We start from the raw sequence: 17,457 nt of genomic DNA on the forward strand, positions 1-17,457 counted from the left end.
AGAATTGTTCTTGAAAAAGCAGTCAGAACGATACTATTTGGCAAACTACTCCTTCAATATTCTCCTCCTTAATTCAATTTTATCTCCATTGCTGGTACCTTGTTTTTCTCTCCTCTGTCCTATAACCCTCCTGTTCATGACATATTTTCTTCTATTTCAGTCATTTTCAAGTTTTAGTGGGCTTCAGAATCACCTGGTGGGCTGATGAGACACAGATTGCTGGATTTCACCACAGAGTTTCTAATCCAGTAGATCTGGGTTGGTGCTCAATGATTTTTACTTCTATCAGGTTTTCAGGTAATGCTGATGCTGTCGGTCTGGGAAGCATAGTTAGAGAACCACTGCTCTAGGTCAACACTGTCTGTATTGACCACCTGTTTATCGTCATGGCTTGTCCTCTAGACCCTTTCCTGTGAATTGCCTTGATGTATAGAACTAGCTAATGTAGCTAAAAATTCTCACCTCTGATGGTCACATGGTGAACCCTCTGGATATGCCATAATCACCCAGAGGCACGTCTCTAAATTAGAATCAATGATCATGGGTCACTCTAAAGTTAGAAAATTAATGTGCTGCTGTATTAGTCCATGTTCACTCTGCTGATAAAGACATATCCAAGACTGGGCAACTTACAAAAGAAAGAGGCTTAATGGACTTACAGTTCCAAGTGGGTAGTGAGGCCTCACAATCATGGCGGAAGCTGAAAGGCATGTCTCACATGGCAGCAGACAAGAGAAGAGAGCTTGTGCAGGTGAACTCCCCTTTTTAGAACCATCAGATCTCATGAGACTTATTCACTATCATGAGAACAGCACAGGAAAGCCCTGCCCCCATGATTCAATTACCTCCCACGGGGTCCCTCCCACAACACATGTGTGAATTCAAGATGTGATTTGGGTGAGGACACAGCCAAACAGTATCAGCTGCCTAGAGGTAAGAGCCCAGAATCAAGATGTAGGATTTATACTCTAAAGCTCTTGAAAAGGATTTCCAAAGTGTAGTTCACTGCCCAAATAAAGCTAGTTCCACTTTCTAGAAGTAACAGAGAGGAAAAATAAATTTAGAAAGTGAAATGCAATCTACTCCTAAATAACCAAAATAAGTGTAGTCTCTCTTATTCATATTCTCTATGTCATTATTAAAATAGACATGTTTGTATGTGTGCATATTAATGTGATAAATTAAGGATTATCTTCATGTGTATCTATCTGTGTGCTTTGTCTATGACTTTTCATATATAAGCACATATCTAGGAAATTCTTAACTTACTGTAATTTGTATGTTATAAGCCTCCAGTCCTTCAAGCAGACTTTCAGCACACAAATACAATTATGGCAGTCAGTCTGCTTTCTGATGCATTGCAATTACTGCTTTCCTTGGTTCCTGGCTTCAAATTGGCTCCTTGGACTAGTCCCTACCCTGTATTGTTCCTCTACCCTGTGTCTGGTCAGAGGCCAACACCAGCAGAAACTTTCATGGAAACAGAGAGGTAGGGTTATAACTACTATATCTGGAAGAAAGGGAAGAATAATGAGTAAATGTGAGAGAGAGTAGGAAAGAGCGAAGAGGGAGGAGGATAAGAGAGAAAGAAACCACCACACGTGAATGTCAATGGTGGGTACCCTCTGACTTTTTATTTAGCTAGTGAACTGTCTCTGAAAGGAATTTCAAAAGTGGAGTTCTGAGGAATGTTAGCATGATTTTAATGTGGGTATAGTCTTCTAAGGGTACATTGTTTTCAAGAAGAAATCTGCTCTTCAGTTTCCTGATTTCCATCTTTAATGTCACCAAAGATCTCATTCTTTCTGACTTTTTTGGCTGCCATGCCTCTAAAGTTAATGCACGGCCTTTGTGTTCTTGCATTCTTATGGATCCCATCCTAGCTGTGTGAATTTTTCTCTCAGCATTCAACCATCCAATGTCAAAAATGTTTCTCCTTCTAGATTATTTATCTGCCTTATAGCATCATGGTATCGTCACTCTCCCTGTCACTCAGTACTAACATCTCAGAATCTACCATGAGGAGCCTCTTTCCTTGGATGCTTTATTTTTCTTGTCCACACTGAAAATGAGTTCCCACAGACTTCTTTCTTTGATTCTCATAAACTCTTCACACTCTCCTTTGAGGATCTCACCTACTCTCACATATTGAACTAATACTGTTATGTATTAGGTTGGTGCAAAAGTAATTGCAGTTTTTGCCATAATGGTGATGGTGTGAAGCAACAACCTGGTGAGGGATTAAGCGTTATTTTACAGATTTGGAATCAAGCTCACCCGTGTGCCTTTGAATTTGGCCACTATTCTGATGAAACTTTGGAGACATTTTGATGGTATGAAGCAACAACATAGTGAGGGATTAAAGGAGGAAAATTCTGATGCAGGCCAGGCCCAGGTGGGAGAATCAACTGAGCCCAAGAGTTTGAGATCAGCCTGGGCAACAAAGCAAGACGCCATCTCGACAAAAAATTTTGCCGTGATGGCAAAAACTGCAATTACTTTTGCACCAAGCTGATAAATTTTCATCTCTGTCTCCAAACTTTCTCAGTAATGCCAGACCTAATTTCTAAGGACATCTGTATTTGTGTATCTTGTAGGCATCTGAAGTGTTGCTTTCTCTCTCTCTCTCTCATCACGTTTTTATAAATATATTTCTCTTCCTAGATTCCCAATCTGAATGTAGTATTATCACTCCTCCTTCTCAGTGTTGAAATCTCAGAATCCTCTTCCATTTTTCCCATTCTCCCACTGCCTATATTAGGTAACCAAATCCTGACAACTTTACCTGTAAAATCTGTTCCCTTGTTTCCATTCTCTTTTCCACTGCCCCAGATCCTGGTCTCATTATTGTATGTCTATCATTGAAATATCTAACTTCATTCTCCATCCTTCCTGAAGGCACCTTCTCACTTTGATCTTGGCTCCAATTTGTCAACTCTTGGGTCCACAAGCCAAGTCTAATGGAGACTTTAATCTTTTGTATTCTGTTTATTTGTGTTTTTGTTTTTTGACTCTTGCTTATTCTCAGCTCACCCTTTCAGTTCCTCCCTCTCTGGACTTCCCTGGATATCTATCCTAGGTCAGGTTCCTGTAACTGGCACCCAGGCTGAACTAACACATATTTCCCAATAGGAGAATGGCTTTTGAAAGGGCTGTCCTAATTTAACTCCCCACCTCCAGTTTTTCAACTTACAAACCATGCTACATTCCAATGCCAGAGCATTTTTCCTAAAACGTAGGTCTGATCATGTGTTTCTCCTTTTCATTTTTTTCTGGTGACTCACCACAGCCTATAGAATAAATTTGGAATTCCTGATGGCATTCCAAATATCTCTGATGTGATGCCGCTCTGCTTTTTCTGTTCTATCTCACACTATACAATCACAACACCTACTCTTCAGCTTCATTCAGACAACTAATCAAATTCAGCCCACATTTTCCTTTCTCTATGCCGTTGGGTTATACCGTCCTGTCTACCTCAATGCCCTTCTCTCTTACTTCCAACATTTGGGATCCTACTTATAAATAAAGGCCCAGCTTTTCTTTTACTTTTATTTATTTATTTTTTTGAGACCGAATCTCACAGTCTGTCACCAGGTGCCAGGCCGGGGTGCAGTGGCGCGATCTCGGCTCACGGCAACCTCCACCTCCTGGGTTCAAGCAATTCTCCTGTACAGGCCCAGCTTTTCTATGAAATCTTTCCTGTTTTCTTTCTCCTGTTTCTGTAATTGTTTTGCAGTCAGTTGCCTTGACTAGATACTAAGCCTGTTGAGACCATGAATAGTATATCATTCACTTATCTTTATTTAGCATAATGAACTGTACGTAGTTACTACTGAATATGTGTTAATATTATTTAATTAATATCAGATATATAAGTTCTACCATGCTAGATAAAATCGAATCTGCTTTATAATCCTACATCATATTTAGTCACCAAAAATAGCTTAGAATAGAAAAACCAATCTCCTAGTAGTTCTATATTATTGTAGGGCCACATACAGGGCTGTGCCTACGATGGAAAAGCATTATTCTTGGATTTGGAATAAAGTTCACCCTTGTGTGCCTTTGAATTTGGTCACAATTTAAATCAAGGTTTGGAGACATTTTGATGGTGTGAAGCAACAACATGCTGAGGGATTAAAGGAGGAAAATTTTGATGCAGGCCGGGCCCAGGTGGGAGGATCAATTGAGCCCAAGAGTTTGAGACCAACCTGGGCAACGAAGCAAAACCTCATCTCTACAAAACAATTTTAAAAATTAGCTCAGCGTGGTGGCAGACGTCTGTAGTACCAGCTACTCGGGAGGCTGAGGCAGGTGGATGCTTGAGCCTGAGAGTTTGAGGCTACAATGAGCTATGATCATGCCACTGCACTCCAGCCTGGGTGACAGAGTGAGACCCTCTATCAAAAAAAGAAAAAAAATAATTAAAACTTTGAAGCAAATCAAGGTTGGTTCATAGGGTTTAGAGGCAGGTCTGTCCTCATAGCAGGTGTGAGGTGAAGCTGCTCATGTTGATGAGATGGCTGCTCAAGTTAGCCTGTCTTGAATGCAGCAGAAGGCCAATGTTACAGGGTTATTTGAAAAAATAATAAATAAAATGAAAGCAGCAAAATACATATTCCAGCATCTGTTTTCAGGAAATCATCCAGTGACTGAAGTCTTTCTCAAAAATTTTCTTTAAAATTCATGTGCAAATTTCTTCAAAGAAGGCCTTCCGAATGAATCTGATGACAATGTGGGTGTACATTTTAGCTTCTAATATATTGGAATAGGAGACTTAAAAAATAAGTAAGTTAAGGCCTATGTATTCCCTGTCACTATATCAGGTAAAATATAATTTAATATAATTAGTTTCTGAGTTACCTTGTTTAATCAGCTTATATAGACTCCTAGGAGCTGTTCTGTATATAATGCATACCCGACTAAATATGGTATTTGTGAACATTTCTATAAAATGTCAGACATCAGGACATGTAGCAGAAGGAAATTATTCTATTATACAATTGTATAGGAAATCCAACCCACAAGTCTCTGGCCTTTGCCAGGAGACAGGGGGCAAGATTAGATGCGTTCATGTGAGAATATCAAACTCTTTGGAATTGTAAGTAAGCACTTTTTTGTCACTGTGTGCACAGCAGGGGAGGAGCTTAATCAACTGACTTGTATCCGTGTCCAAGAAACAAAGAGGTAATAACAAGCAAACCAAAACTGATGTGGTCTGGATGAATCTTTTTTTTTTTTTTTTTGAGACGTAGTTTCGCTGTTGTTACCCAGACTGGAGTGTAATGGCACGATCTCGGCTCACCGCAACCTCCGCCTTCTGGGTTCAAGCTATTCTCCTGCCTCAGCCTCCTGAGTAGCTGGGACTACAGGTGTGCACCACCATGCCCAGCTAATTTTTGTATTTTTAGTAGAGACGGGGTTTCATCTTGTTGACCAGGATGGTCTCGATCTCTTGACCTCGTGATCCACCCACCTCGGCCTCCCAAAGTGCTGGGATTACAAGCTTGAGCCACCGCGCCCGGCTGGATGAATCTTAAAAACATTATTCTCAGTGAAAGAAGCCAATTACAAAAGACTACACATTGTACGATTCCATTTATATGAGATGTCCAGAACAGGCAAATCTACAGACATAGATTAGCAGTTGCCTTGGGCAGTACATGTGTTGGGGGGTGGTTTGGGAGGACTGAGGGAGGAGTGATAGTTAAGGGATAAATGGGGTGGTGATGGTGATACAACTCTGTGAATATACGAAAAACCTTGTACACTTTATAATGGTAAATTGTATTATATATGAAGTATATCTCAATAAAACTGTTAAAACTGATGTGGGAGAATATATAAAATGTAAATAAAGCTGATTTTAGGCTTGTCTGACTAGTGATGCCCAGATATGAAAACAGATTATTATTTACAGATGTCAAACATGTGTTTCTCAATTTTCATGTAATTAATATTTTGAAAAGGTCATAAAAACACAAACCACAAAATAAGAGACACTAGATTTTAATAGCATAATTTTAGTCTTGCTTTTAAACTGTATAAAGTTTTTCTCTGAGTGCTCATTACTATACCTATGTCTTAGTAACTTACAGGTTGGATAATTACCATTCATCATCTGTTAAGCCATTCTTGAAAATCACTTTGGGGCCTTGATGAATGTAAGAAAGAAAAGTCTGTTGTTCTTTATTAGAAGCAGATTTTCCAGACTAAATTCAAAGGGCTGGTTTTCAGCATACTATATAAAACTATAGGAGGCATAAGTTTGAGGATTCTCAAAGACTCTATTAGGCTTGACACATTTCCCAAAAGGAGAAACTGGCACTGGTATCACTTGGACAGATTTTTTGGGGCTGTGCTTTAGCTGCCTGGCTTCTTGCCCCCAGATGTATAATCATCACACCTGAGCCCAGTAACCTTTGCCTCCAGTTAAGTGACCATTACTGGTTATTACTGTTTACAGGTTCTTCTTGTTGTCTTCTTTTCCTCCACTGGAACCAATCCTGCTCCTAGTCAGAGAGGATTAAGGAGCAGTATTCAGTAGTTTGGTGGCTTGGCATCAAGCAGACCTATCCCTGATGGTCCTATTTTGCTTTCACAGACCAGCTGAAGTAACTGCGTATCTTGTGTACCAATTTTATTTCTCTGTGTCTGCCTCTCTTTCACGGACTTCATCTGATATGCTGGTTCCTTTAGGACCAGTTCTCTGCTTTGTTCGGCACTGTCTTGCCAGACCTCTTACTGGATTAATCATTTGTTTTTGAATCCCAATCCCCATGACTGGATTCCTTCTCCATACTTTGAATCAACCTCTGCCTATTGCCCGCCACCAGATTTTCTGGATTCTGTTTTGTCAGCCTGCCAGGGCATCCACTGCTGGATTTTCAGAGTCCGGCAGTTTGCCTGCTTATTGCCTACTGTTACGTCCCCAAACCCGTACTCCATGCTTTACCAGCTTGACCAGACTCTAATTGCTGGTGACTAGAGGAACTTTCTTAGCTTTTCTGTCTTGCCCTAATTAGGTTTTTTAAGTTTCTAGGTACCAGCTTCCTTGATCCAGCTTTACCTGTCAATGACAGGCACCTGCTGATATAATAGCTTCTAGTTTACCACTAGTCTTTTATTTCCTCGGGCCAACATTTTGGTAATTCTTGTTTACTCTCTCTTTTCCTTTGTTTCCTGTGTATAATATGTGAGGAGGAACAGTTTATTCCTTTTAAACAACTCTTGAATTCATTTGTTGCTATTCATTTCCTCTGGGGCCAGCCAGTTCCAATCCTCGCAACTTTATCTAGTTTAAGCTGGAATTCAGTAGTGGTGCCTCAAAAAGTTGCCTCAGAGAATGAAGGAAGCCAAGTGAACATGAGCAGGTCTCCACTCTTGCACTGATTTCAAACAGGTCATCTACATTTGTATCTGTTGGGATTCTATGAAGAGTTTTATTTAGAAAACAATCCTGTACTCAGCCTGGCGCAGTGGCTCATGCCTGTAATCCCAGCACTTTGGGAGGCTGAGGTGGTTGGATCACCTGAGGTCAGGAGTTCAAGACCAGCCTGGCCAACATGATGAAACCCCGTTCCTACTAAAAATACAAAAATTAGCCAGGCATGGTGGTACATGGCTGTAATCCCAGCTACTGGGGAGACTGAGGCAGGAGGATCACTTGAACCCAGGAGGTGGAGGTTGCAGTAAGCCGAGATTGCACTACTGCACTCTAGCCTGGGTGACAGAGTGAGGCTCCATCTCAAAAACGAAAAAAATCTTGTACTGAAGGAAAAATAAGTTTGAAAATCAGTTTTCAAAGTTATTCTGTATATCATTGCCAAACCAGCTCCCTAAAACACCTTTTGTTTTATAACTTCCTTGCTAAAGATCTGTATCAGTTATTCCCACTATGTCTTCCATTCAAATGTGTTTACAAACTGGGAATACACCATGGGGATATGCATGTTTCCTACAATTATTCAACATCTATGTTCTCACCATTCTAGTCAAGTGCCACTGGCCTCTCAACGTTATTGGGTAGTATTGTTTTCACACCATTCCATATGTTGTCTTTTCCTTACTTCCTTTCTTTGCTTTGTCTATTCAAGTCTGATTTCTGCTTCATAGCTCAGCAGCTTAAGTCTTACCTCCTACTTGAAAACTTTATCTATTCTAGGCCCCACAGATCTCACTCCTTCACCAGATTATATTGAGTTTAGAGTCAGTATCTCCAAGCTAGGCAGCTAATTTTCTCTGTTTCACACTTTAGTTCTCTTGCTTATTTTCTCAAGATTTTAGGTCTGATGATGGCAGGGATTTTACATTTTACAGTCAGTTTCATTACAAGTGTTTGTGTACCACAAATAACATATTAGCAATTGGCAAATAGGAGAATAATGTCAAAATAATGTGGCAGTCCAATTGATATATGTGTGAATTTTCTTAGCACTTTTTTTTTTCTTTTTGAGACAGAGTCTTGCTGTCACCCAGGCTGGAGTGCAGTGGTGTAATCATAGCTCATTGCAGCCTCGATCTCCCAGGCTCAAGCCATCCTCCCACCTCAGCCTCCTGAGTATCTGGGACTACAGGTGTGTACCATCAGGCCTGGCTAATTTTTAAATTTTTATTTATTTATTTATTTCGAGACAGAGTCTCACTCGGTCACCAGGCGCCAGGCTGGAGTGCAGTGGCGCGACCTTGGCTCACTGCAACCTCTGCCTCCCGGGTTCAAGCAATTCTCCTGCCTCAGCTTCCCAAGTAGCTGGGACTACAGGCAAGCACCACCATGCCCAGCTAATTTTTTTGTATTTTTAGTGGAGACGGGGTTTCACCATGTTGGCCAGGATGGTCTCGATCTCTTGACCTTGTGATCCGCCCGCCTCGGTTAATTTTTATTTTTAGTAGAGACGAGGTCTCACTATGTTGCCCAGGCTGGTTTCGAACTTCAGCTCAAGTTATCCTCCTGTCTCAGCTTCCCAAAGTGTTGGGATTACAGGCATGAGCCACTATGCCTAGCCTGCACTTTGTTTTGAAGTGATCAGAAGCAAACTTCCTCACAAATAAGAAGTCTTAGGAATATATGAGACTTTTAAGAAAAAGAATCCTGCACAAAGCTCTGCCTTCAGTTTAAGTAGTAGTGACTGGTTTAGTGGCTACAACCTCTAAGTTTTCAACATTAAACTATCTGGTGAAGCTATGAGTACTGTGCTAATGAAGCTGTGCCGACCTTTCACCATGTGTTTTTAAAAAGCTGACTACTCCTCAATTAGATTTTTAATTCTGAAGAAAATAGCATCTATTAAAAGTGAATGCCCTTGAGGATCCACATCAGAAGGAAGAAGCATAAAGGCTACCACGCATTGATGATGACTGTGACGCTGGGTGCAAAGGCCAGTGGAGATTTATCTGTGTATTTTTATTAGGATGGTTGTTTTCATTAGTGCTCTGACGATAGAGTTGCATTGGATTTAAGTGGTCTTCCCTAACCGTATTTTCCTGATAAGCCCTGCTACGTTAGGCATGCAATTCTGCAAAACAGGAGATCCTTTGGTAAAGACAATATGACATTATAGCAGAATGTCTGGCTTTTTTTTTTTTTTAAATCTGCAGGACATCTAGTCTGGTGTTAGCCATGTATTATATACTTGGTAAATACCGGCTTATTCTTAGGCATCCTTTAATGCATAAACATTTTGCTGTGACCTTGGAGGTGGTTCTCATGTTTTTCAAATCTATGTGTCATCTATGAATGACGCAGACTGTTTAGATGAGAACATACCACAGAAGGGAAACACAGAAAGTCACAGGGATATTATCAAGATGGTCAGAAATCCTCAGGGGTAATAGATGGCTCTAAGGTCACTTTAAAGACAGGGCCCAGTAGCCTTTTATAGGTCTCTCCCAGAGCTGGCTTTTAAATGCTGATTGGGTGCCACATTCATGCGAGGTCCGAGGGAGAGACCACAAGGTCAGTGGTTCTAGCATACATTTTTGATATCCCAGCTGATGGGGGTAGCCTCCTTCTTTCTTCAGCATTAAAGAAAAGACGTCTTTGCCTCCACCAACCTATTTGTGTGACCCAGGAGGGTAAAAATAAAGGATTATAGATGCAGAGAGATCAGCTGTAGGACCATAACTGGTGAGTTGCTTGGTTTATAATCAGTGGACAAAGCGTCCTTACGGAAAGCAGGGGCTCCTTTCCTGTGTTAGTTTCTGCCGGGCTAGTGACCCTGAAGCCTGAAGGAAGGGTTTTTGCTTGTTTAAAACTACTGTTTACATTAACGAGCAAAATGCTGAAAAACAAACATTAAGAATTAAGACAGGCTGAGGTAACCATAATAAAGTCAAATGTAAGCTCTATCAGGGACAAACTTTTTCACTTTTTTGCAGAAAAGATTATGGATCTTTTACATGTACTTCTAACTGGTTATGAAATGTAGATTAACCTGGCCGGAGGACAAAGAAACTCAACCTTACATTCAAAGTAATATCAATCCATTTTCAAGTCTATTTATACACTCCAAACAGAAGTCATTCATATCACAATGGCCTCCCTATCCTGATCTTCCACTTTTTATTTTTTATTTTTATGGAGACAGAGTCTCTCTGTCATCCAGGTTGGAGTACAGTGGCATGATATTGGCTCACTGCAACCTCTGCCTCCCAGACTCAAGCCATTGTCCTGCTTCAGCTTCCTGAGTAGCTGGGATTATGGGCACCCGTCACCATGCCCTGCTAATTTTTGTATTTTTAGTAGAGCCTGGGTTTTTCAACGTTGGCCAGGTTGGTCTCAAACTCCTGACCTCAGGTGATCTGCCTGCCTTGGCCTCCCAAAGTGCTGGGATTACAGACATGAGCCACCTCACCGAACCCCCTTCCACTTTTTAAACAACGGTAATGAAACTTATTGGCTGGGAGTGGTGGCTCATGCCTGTAATCCCAGCATTTTGAGAGCCCAAGGTGGGCGCATCACCTGAGGTCAGGAGTTCGAGACCAGCCTGGCCAACATGGTGAACCCTGTCTCTACTAAAAATATAAAAATTAGCCGGGCGTGGTGGCATATGCCTGTAATCCCAGCTCTGGGGAGACTGAGGCAGGAGGTTCACTTGAACCCAGGAGGTGGAGGTTGCAGTGATTTGAGATCGTGCCATTGCACACCAGCCTGGGCAACAAGAGCAAAAATTCTGTCTATAAAAAAAAGAGAAGGTTATTAACTAGGGGCCTTCACAATCTAGAACAGATAAGGATCTGTTCTGCTTTTTCTCCTGCCAAGAGTCTCCCCAGCTCCCTGCCAATTTCTTAACCACAAGGCCTCTGCACATGCTATTGTCATTTCCTTTGCCTGAATGCCCTTCACTGGCCTTATATGCCTTGTAATTGCTTAATACATTTTTGTTTACTATCTTTCCGAATAGCCTGAAAACTCCGTAAGAGCAAACCATGTCTGTCATGTTCACCACATTGTACACATGATGTCTAGCACAGTACTAACAATTAGTAGGCTGTCAACAAATGTTAACTTGAATCGGGCCCTTAAGACTCAGCTCAAACATCATCTTCTTTGGGAAAATGTACCTAAGCCTCTGACACTCCAAGAGAGAGCAAACCTCTCTCATGTGCTTCAAAGGCTGCCTGCTCACATCTGTTACAGTGCAGTGGAGTTCTTTAATGGTCTGTCTCTCCCAGTAGGCTCTGAAGTTCTAAAAGCCAGAAACTGTGTCATCTTCATCCTTCTTACTCATGACACTCTGAATCACCTAGCATACTCTAAGGAGCTGAAGAAATGCCTACTGGGCAGGTTATTGAACCATGTTTGCACTTGGAGGGCCCTCAGCTATGGACCACACCTATGGCTCAAACAGGAATTACATGTAAGCATTGGCTAAACAGGTCACATCTTTCTGAAGCATCCATTTTAACCCAATGTTCCAGGAGAGGAGACATTTATATAAATTGTGTGTGTGTGTGTGTGTGTGTGTGTGTGTGGTGACTTGAATTCAAAATATTCACTCAATGTTACTACAGTCACTAAATTTTAAGTGAAACAGGAACTTCAACAAAGCAAATTTACCATGGGTCTCCTTGTCCACCCTGTTTAGGAGCATGTATTCCCTCTTCTCTGCTGTCCTTCAGTAGCTTGCCACCTTAGAAGTAGAAAAGTCACGTCTTCATGATTAAAAAGAAAGTTAATGACAATGACAAAGCCGAATTTAAAGTCTAGTGGTCTTTTGATTCTACTGCCCAAGTTAGCTGTCTCCTCACACCGATAGCACGGTCACATGCATCCTAATGCACTCTCAACAAGTACGTTCAGATACAAATTCCATTCAGCATATTAAGTTTAGGCTGAAGGGAAGAAGGTCAAAAGGAGTCATAGTCTGAAGATATCTTCAGTAATAGGTGTATGGCATGTTTATAGATTTCATATTAAATTTACTTTATAGGTAGCTTTCCTAGCATATGTGCTCCTATTCTATGATGGTGGTTCATTCAAATCCTATCTACCCCCTCTCATGTTCTCAGTGTTTTTAAAAATACTTTTATTTTTAAAGGGCATCATTTAAAGAGGATGGGAGAGAAATACCGTGTGGGCGCTGTATTTTTTCCTGAGGACAAAATACTAGGTCCAACGCAAGGACTAAAGACTTTAGTCCCTACAGTGCCTTGCTGCTGCTGCTGCTGCTACTGCACAAAAACACCTAGCATTTGTCTAGGGATTTTCATTCACAACAAAGCTTTGACACACATGATCTGATTCACTCCTCACAACAACTCTAAACTAGTTTGGGAAACTGAAAGTAGCACTCCATTCAATTGCTAGCTGTATGTAAGTGTTTTGGTTAAAGAGCCTAACAACCCCCTAAAAATTATGGGGGCCTGCTGCTTCAACAACCCTGCAGCATGGGAATAAAGGACAACTGTATTTGTTCGGTCACAATGTAATCATGGCAACAGAAAGCACCCACCGTTCCTACTCTGACCCACAGTCTGTCGAGGCAATTAATCAGCACTCCTGGTGGTTTTCCTATAGGATGCCAGTTCCCTTGCCAATCAAGTCTTTCTACAGTGTAGCGGGGCCACACCCCCGAGAGGCCTCTGGGAGGGAAGGTGCTCTGGCCCACAGGAGTGAAAGCTGATACTCTGGTTGACCCGCCAGTGAAACTTACCGGCGGATCCTCCCGGGCCTCAGTTTCCGTATCTCTAAAATGGGCTACCCCTTCTTTCTCTTGATTAGTTCCCTCCCTGTTCCCGCTGGGCCACTAGGAAGTGAAATCAGTGCCTAACAGCAGCTGAAAGTCCTCTGTTAGGCTCCAGTCGCCGCGCCGGGCATGCTCAGTTGCTGGGGCCGGCTCGGCTCCGGGAGTAGGAAGCAGCTTTGCGCGCCGGGGCGGCCGATGCGGGCACTTTGAAGAATCACGTGTGTTGAGGCCCTCTTAAAGAGATAGGCACCTACTTTTCCCTCCACCCTAAACACGCCCTGAGGGCGGCGGCGACCGTGGTAATTGCAACTGCTCAGGGGCAGGGCTTGCCCCAGCGCCGAGTAGTGGCAACGGGGTGGTTGCGTCGGGGGTGCCTGGGAGCCGGTAGTCCCGGGGGCCTGAAATCGGCAGCTTCCCGGGCAGACACACTCTCCCTCAGGAAGAGGTGCCGCCGAGTCAGCGCGGGGCAGCGTGAGCGCCCTGAGGTGCTTCCTCAGTTGAGGAGAGGTGGGGTTACAGGGCACAGGTGACAGGGCCGGAGAAAGATGGAGCAGCCCGGGGCGGCGGCGTCGGGAGCGGGAGGCGGCAGCGAGGAACCCGGTGGGGGCCGGAGCAACAAGCGGAGCGCGGGGAACCGGGCCGCCAATGAAGAGGAAACGAAAAACAAACCCAAATTGGTGAGTGCTCCCGCAGCCCCCGCCGGCCTTAGGGACAGGGAGAGCCCCGGGATCCTCCTGTCGTTGAACACGGGGGCACCCGGGCCCCCTCCCAAGGGTGACTGCGACCTCGCTGTACAACTCGGGGAGCCGCTAAAGGAGTGGCCACGCCGAGGCGCGGAGACGGCGTGGGGGCGGAAGAGCACCCCCTTCTCTACTTAACCCCTTTCTCACTCTAGTCAGCCCGGGAGGCGGTGCGTGAAGGAGAAAGGCCCAGCCCCAACTTGGGGACACCCCGAGTAGTGGGTAGGGCTGTTGTTTGTCTAACTTGTGGGCGCAAACCTTTGCGCGATTCCATTCTCCTCCCACCTCTTGTCAGTTGCTGTTTTGCCTCCTAAAGCGTAGGGTTCGGGGCGGGGGAACCTCCCTGCTTTTTATTCCAAGTCCTTGGGAGCCCACCTACAGCCTTGCAAATCAAGAACACTATTTAGGCTCCCAGGCTTTCTACTTTACCAGAAATCTCAGGAAGAGGCGCCTACGTGCCTTTTTCCTCCTCCTTGCCTCTCTCCATGTGCTCTCCCAAGAAACGTTTTTTTGGAAGGGTGGGGGCGCGTGGGAGTTGGAGGCTGGGTGAGGTACCACCAACTGTCGGGTGTGTGTAATAGGCATAGTCATACAGTACTTCCACTTAGTTGATTAAGAACGCTCAAAAGCAGTAGGCACAAACTGTGCAAATCTCACCGTCCTGATAGTGCGAACCGGTGGTAGCAGTACATTTCCTGCCACTGAATGTGCAGAGGAATGAAATCGATGAGGCCTGGTATTTCATTGGGAAATACTGGAGTTTCCTCAGATCATCAAAAGAGTTCCGCTTTTTGTAAACTTTCTAATTTGGGTGGTATGAGGGGAAAAGGTCTTCCTGTACAAATTCAGCAGATACTCCTTAGAGCTAGATTCTTAGTCCAGATTGAAGCACAAGCCACATGTTGCATATATATATTTCGGTTTTAACTAGCAACTTGATTATAATAGACAGGAAAGGAGAGGGTGACATATAAATAAAGCCGTTTCTTATGGCATTTGGCCATTTAGTATGGATCCAGTTCAAAACTGTGGTTTAATCAGTGATTAAAAATTTAAGTAAAAAGTTAACTGATAGTTTCCACAAAGGATTTAGTACATCTAGCAAGAATCTGCCACTTTAATAAGTATACTTTCGAGAAAAAAACTTATCTCTGTTAGTAACAACACCTTGATTATATTCTTCTCTTCCCTTTAGTCTTTTGTCATGTTTCATCTTGTATGTTTTACTTGCTTTGACAAGGTAACTAGATAGTTAGGAGATCGTATCAGTTTCAGTTCCTGGCTAACTTCACTGTTCCCTGTTGAACATAGCTGGATACGGTAGAACAAGTATTCGAATCCAAGAGTTTATTAATGTTAACATGAATTTTCTTTTTTTGCTCGGACGTAACTTTCGAGCCTTACATGATTTTACAAGCAGATGTGTCAGAGTTAACAAAAACAAATTTAGGAAGACATTGTAGCGCATTTTAAGGCAAGCACGTTGACCAAACAGTAAGATTTAATAAACTTTTCAGGAAAGAATTTATCTGGGATTCTTAAGTTTGCTAGTAAGATAAAACTTGACTTAGATGAAATTTTATTATTTTGCGTATTAATAATCTCTGAACTAGTCCTTAATTTGCGTGTGTATAAGAGTGTAAAGGAATTGTGGTATGGGATTATAGAAAAGAGCCATATGGTGATAGAAATTATTTGTGTAGGTGATCTTGGGAGATAGGGATTCTTAAACTCATGAAGTTGTATGAAAATATTTGAGTGTATGTGGGTACATTTATTTTTCTGGGCCCCATAGCTCTCATCAGTTTCTCAAAGGCATTCATTACGTATAGAAGAGTAAGAACTATGGCATTACAAAAGATAGAAAGTAAAGGAAAGGACAGATGATTCCACTCTAAGTTACCAGATAGGGAAGAAGGGAAATGGCATTGACCACACAGGTGATGGATATTGAAAGTAATTCTTCTGGTGGTAAAAAAGAACTACACAATGTTTACATAGCTTAGATTTAAATTTCCACTACATAGGAAAATTAATTTAGTTGCTCTAGTATAGTAGATTAATAAAGTATAAGGCTTGTGTAGTTTGGTTGTTTTCATTTAGTTCCTCAGAGTTCTGGAGAAACGGAAATGGAAAGCATATTTTCTATAGAGAGGAACTGCTTTCATTTATATCCTCAACTTTTTAATGAGAATTAGTAAGAACTTTTTCATAGTGGCATTTTAACACTATAATGACTTCTATTTAAGATTAGTTAAATAAAAATTTAATGAAATTCACTTCGGTTTTCTTCGTATAAACATCCTCATAATGACCCTTTCGTTTTGATTCTTTTAAAATAAGGCATTCCTGTCTTGGACTCATCACATTTTGAATAATGCATTAGTAGTAGAGTTTGGATTTTATGTAACTATTTTGGTTAAGCCCAGATTGCAACATGTCATCAAACAGCATGAATCTTAGATTAATTTGTAATTTGATGTCAACCATGGAATGCATTTTGTTAAATTGAGTAGAAGAGAAAGCTCTAGAAGTGTTATGAAGGAACTACATCTTGAATCCCACTTATTTAAGGCAGTGACTTAACCATTAACAGAGGCCAGGCTGGGCATGGTGGCTTATACCTGTAATCCCAGCACTTTGGGAGGCTGAGGCAAACGGATCACGAGGTCAAGAAATCAAGACCATCCTGGCTAACGTGGTGAAACCCAGTCTCACTAAAAATACAAAAATTAGCTGGGTGTGGTGGAACGGAGGCTGAGGTGGAAGAATCTTGAACCCAGGAGGTAGAGGTTGCAGTGAGCTGAGATTGCACCACCGCACTCTAGGCTGGGCGACAGAGCGAGACTCCATCTTAAAAAAAAAAAAAAAGGAAAAAAAAAGGAGAGAGGCCAATGTTGAGGCAGAACACCGCACCCCCCACACTGCATGGTAGTGTAGAGTGACCTAACAGTATCTGATGTTTTTGCATTTTGACTTTGTGTTTCTGTATAATTTTGAAGCCTTTAGTTCTTCAAACAGTAAAGTCAAATGAGTTAGTTTTTCTGGTTATTATATAACTTCCTATTTGGTTGTTTACAACTTGATAAATTATGTTTTGATTTTTTTTTTTTTTTTTTTTTTAGACACAGTCTTGCTCTGTTGCCCAAGCTGGAGTTCAGTGGTGTGATCTCAGATCACTGCGAGATTCTCCTGCCTCAGTGTCCCGAGCAGCTGGGATTATAAGCATGCGTCACCATGCCCAGCTAATCTTTTTTGTATTTTTGTAGAGACAGGGTTTCACCACGTTGGCCAGGCTGGTCTCGTACTCCTGACCTCAGGTGATCCGCCTGCCTTGGCTTCCCAACTTGCTGGGATACAGGCGTGAGCCACCGCACCCAGCCTTGATTTTTAATGATAAAGTATGAGCAACAATGATTTCATTTATGCAACACAGGTTTACTGAGTACCTACTGTGTGCTAGGCACAATTCTAAGGGTTGGTGACACAAAGATACTTGTAGTCTGCTGAGACAGACAGGGAAGTTA

The 17,457-nt window shown here is 42.2% G+C and overlaps 1 protein-coding gene across 6 annotated transcripts in view; it reads left to right on the forward strand.

Moving 5' to 3' along the window:
* Positions 1 to 13,329: 13,329 nt before the first annotated feature.
* DIAPH2 (diaphanous related formin 2) overlaps positions 13,330 to 17,457 on the forward strand; it is a 933,611-nt gene continuing 929,483 nt past the window's right edge. For all 6 annotated transcript variants that reach the window (XM_078363563.1, XM_078363565.1, XM_078363567.1 and 3 more), the window contains exon 1: positions 13,330 to 13,867. In XM_078363563.1, the coding sequence (XP_078219689.1) occupies positions 13,736 to 13,867 (132 nt within the window). In that variant the 5' untranslated portion in view covers positions 13,330 to 13,735. The remainder of the gene's footprint in view (positions 13,868 to 17,457) is intronic.

Source organism: Callithrix jacchus, chromosome X, assembly GCF_049354715.1.
Source record: "Callithrix jacchus isolate 240 chromosome X, calJac240_pri, whole genome shotgun sequence".
NCBI classification, from domain to species: domain Eukaryota; kingdom Metazoa; phylum Chordata; class Mammalia; order Primates; family Cebidae; genus Callithrix; species Callithrix jacchus.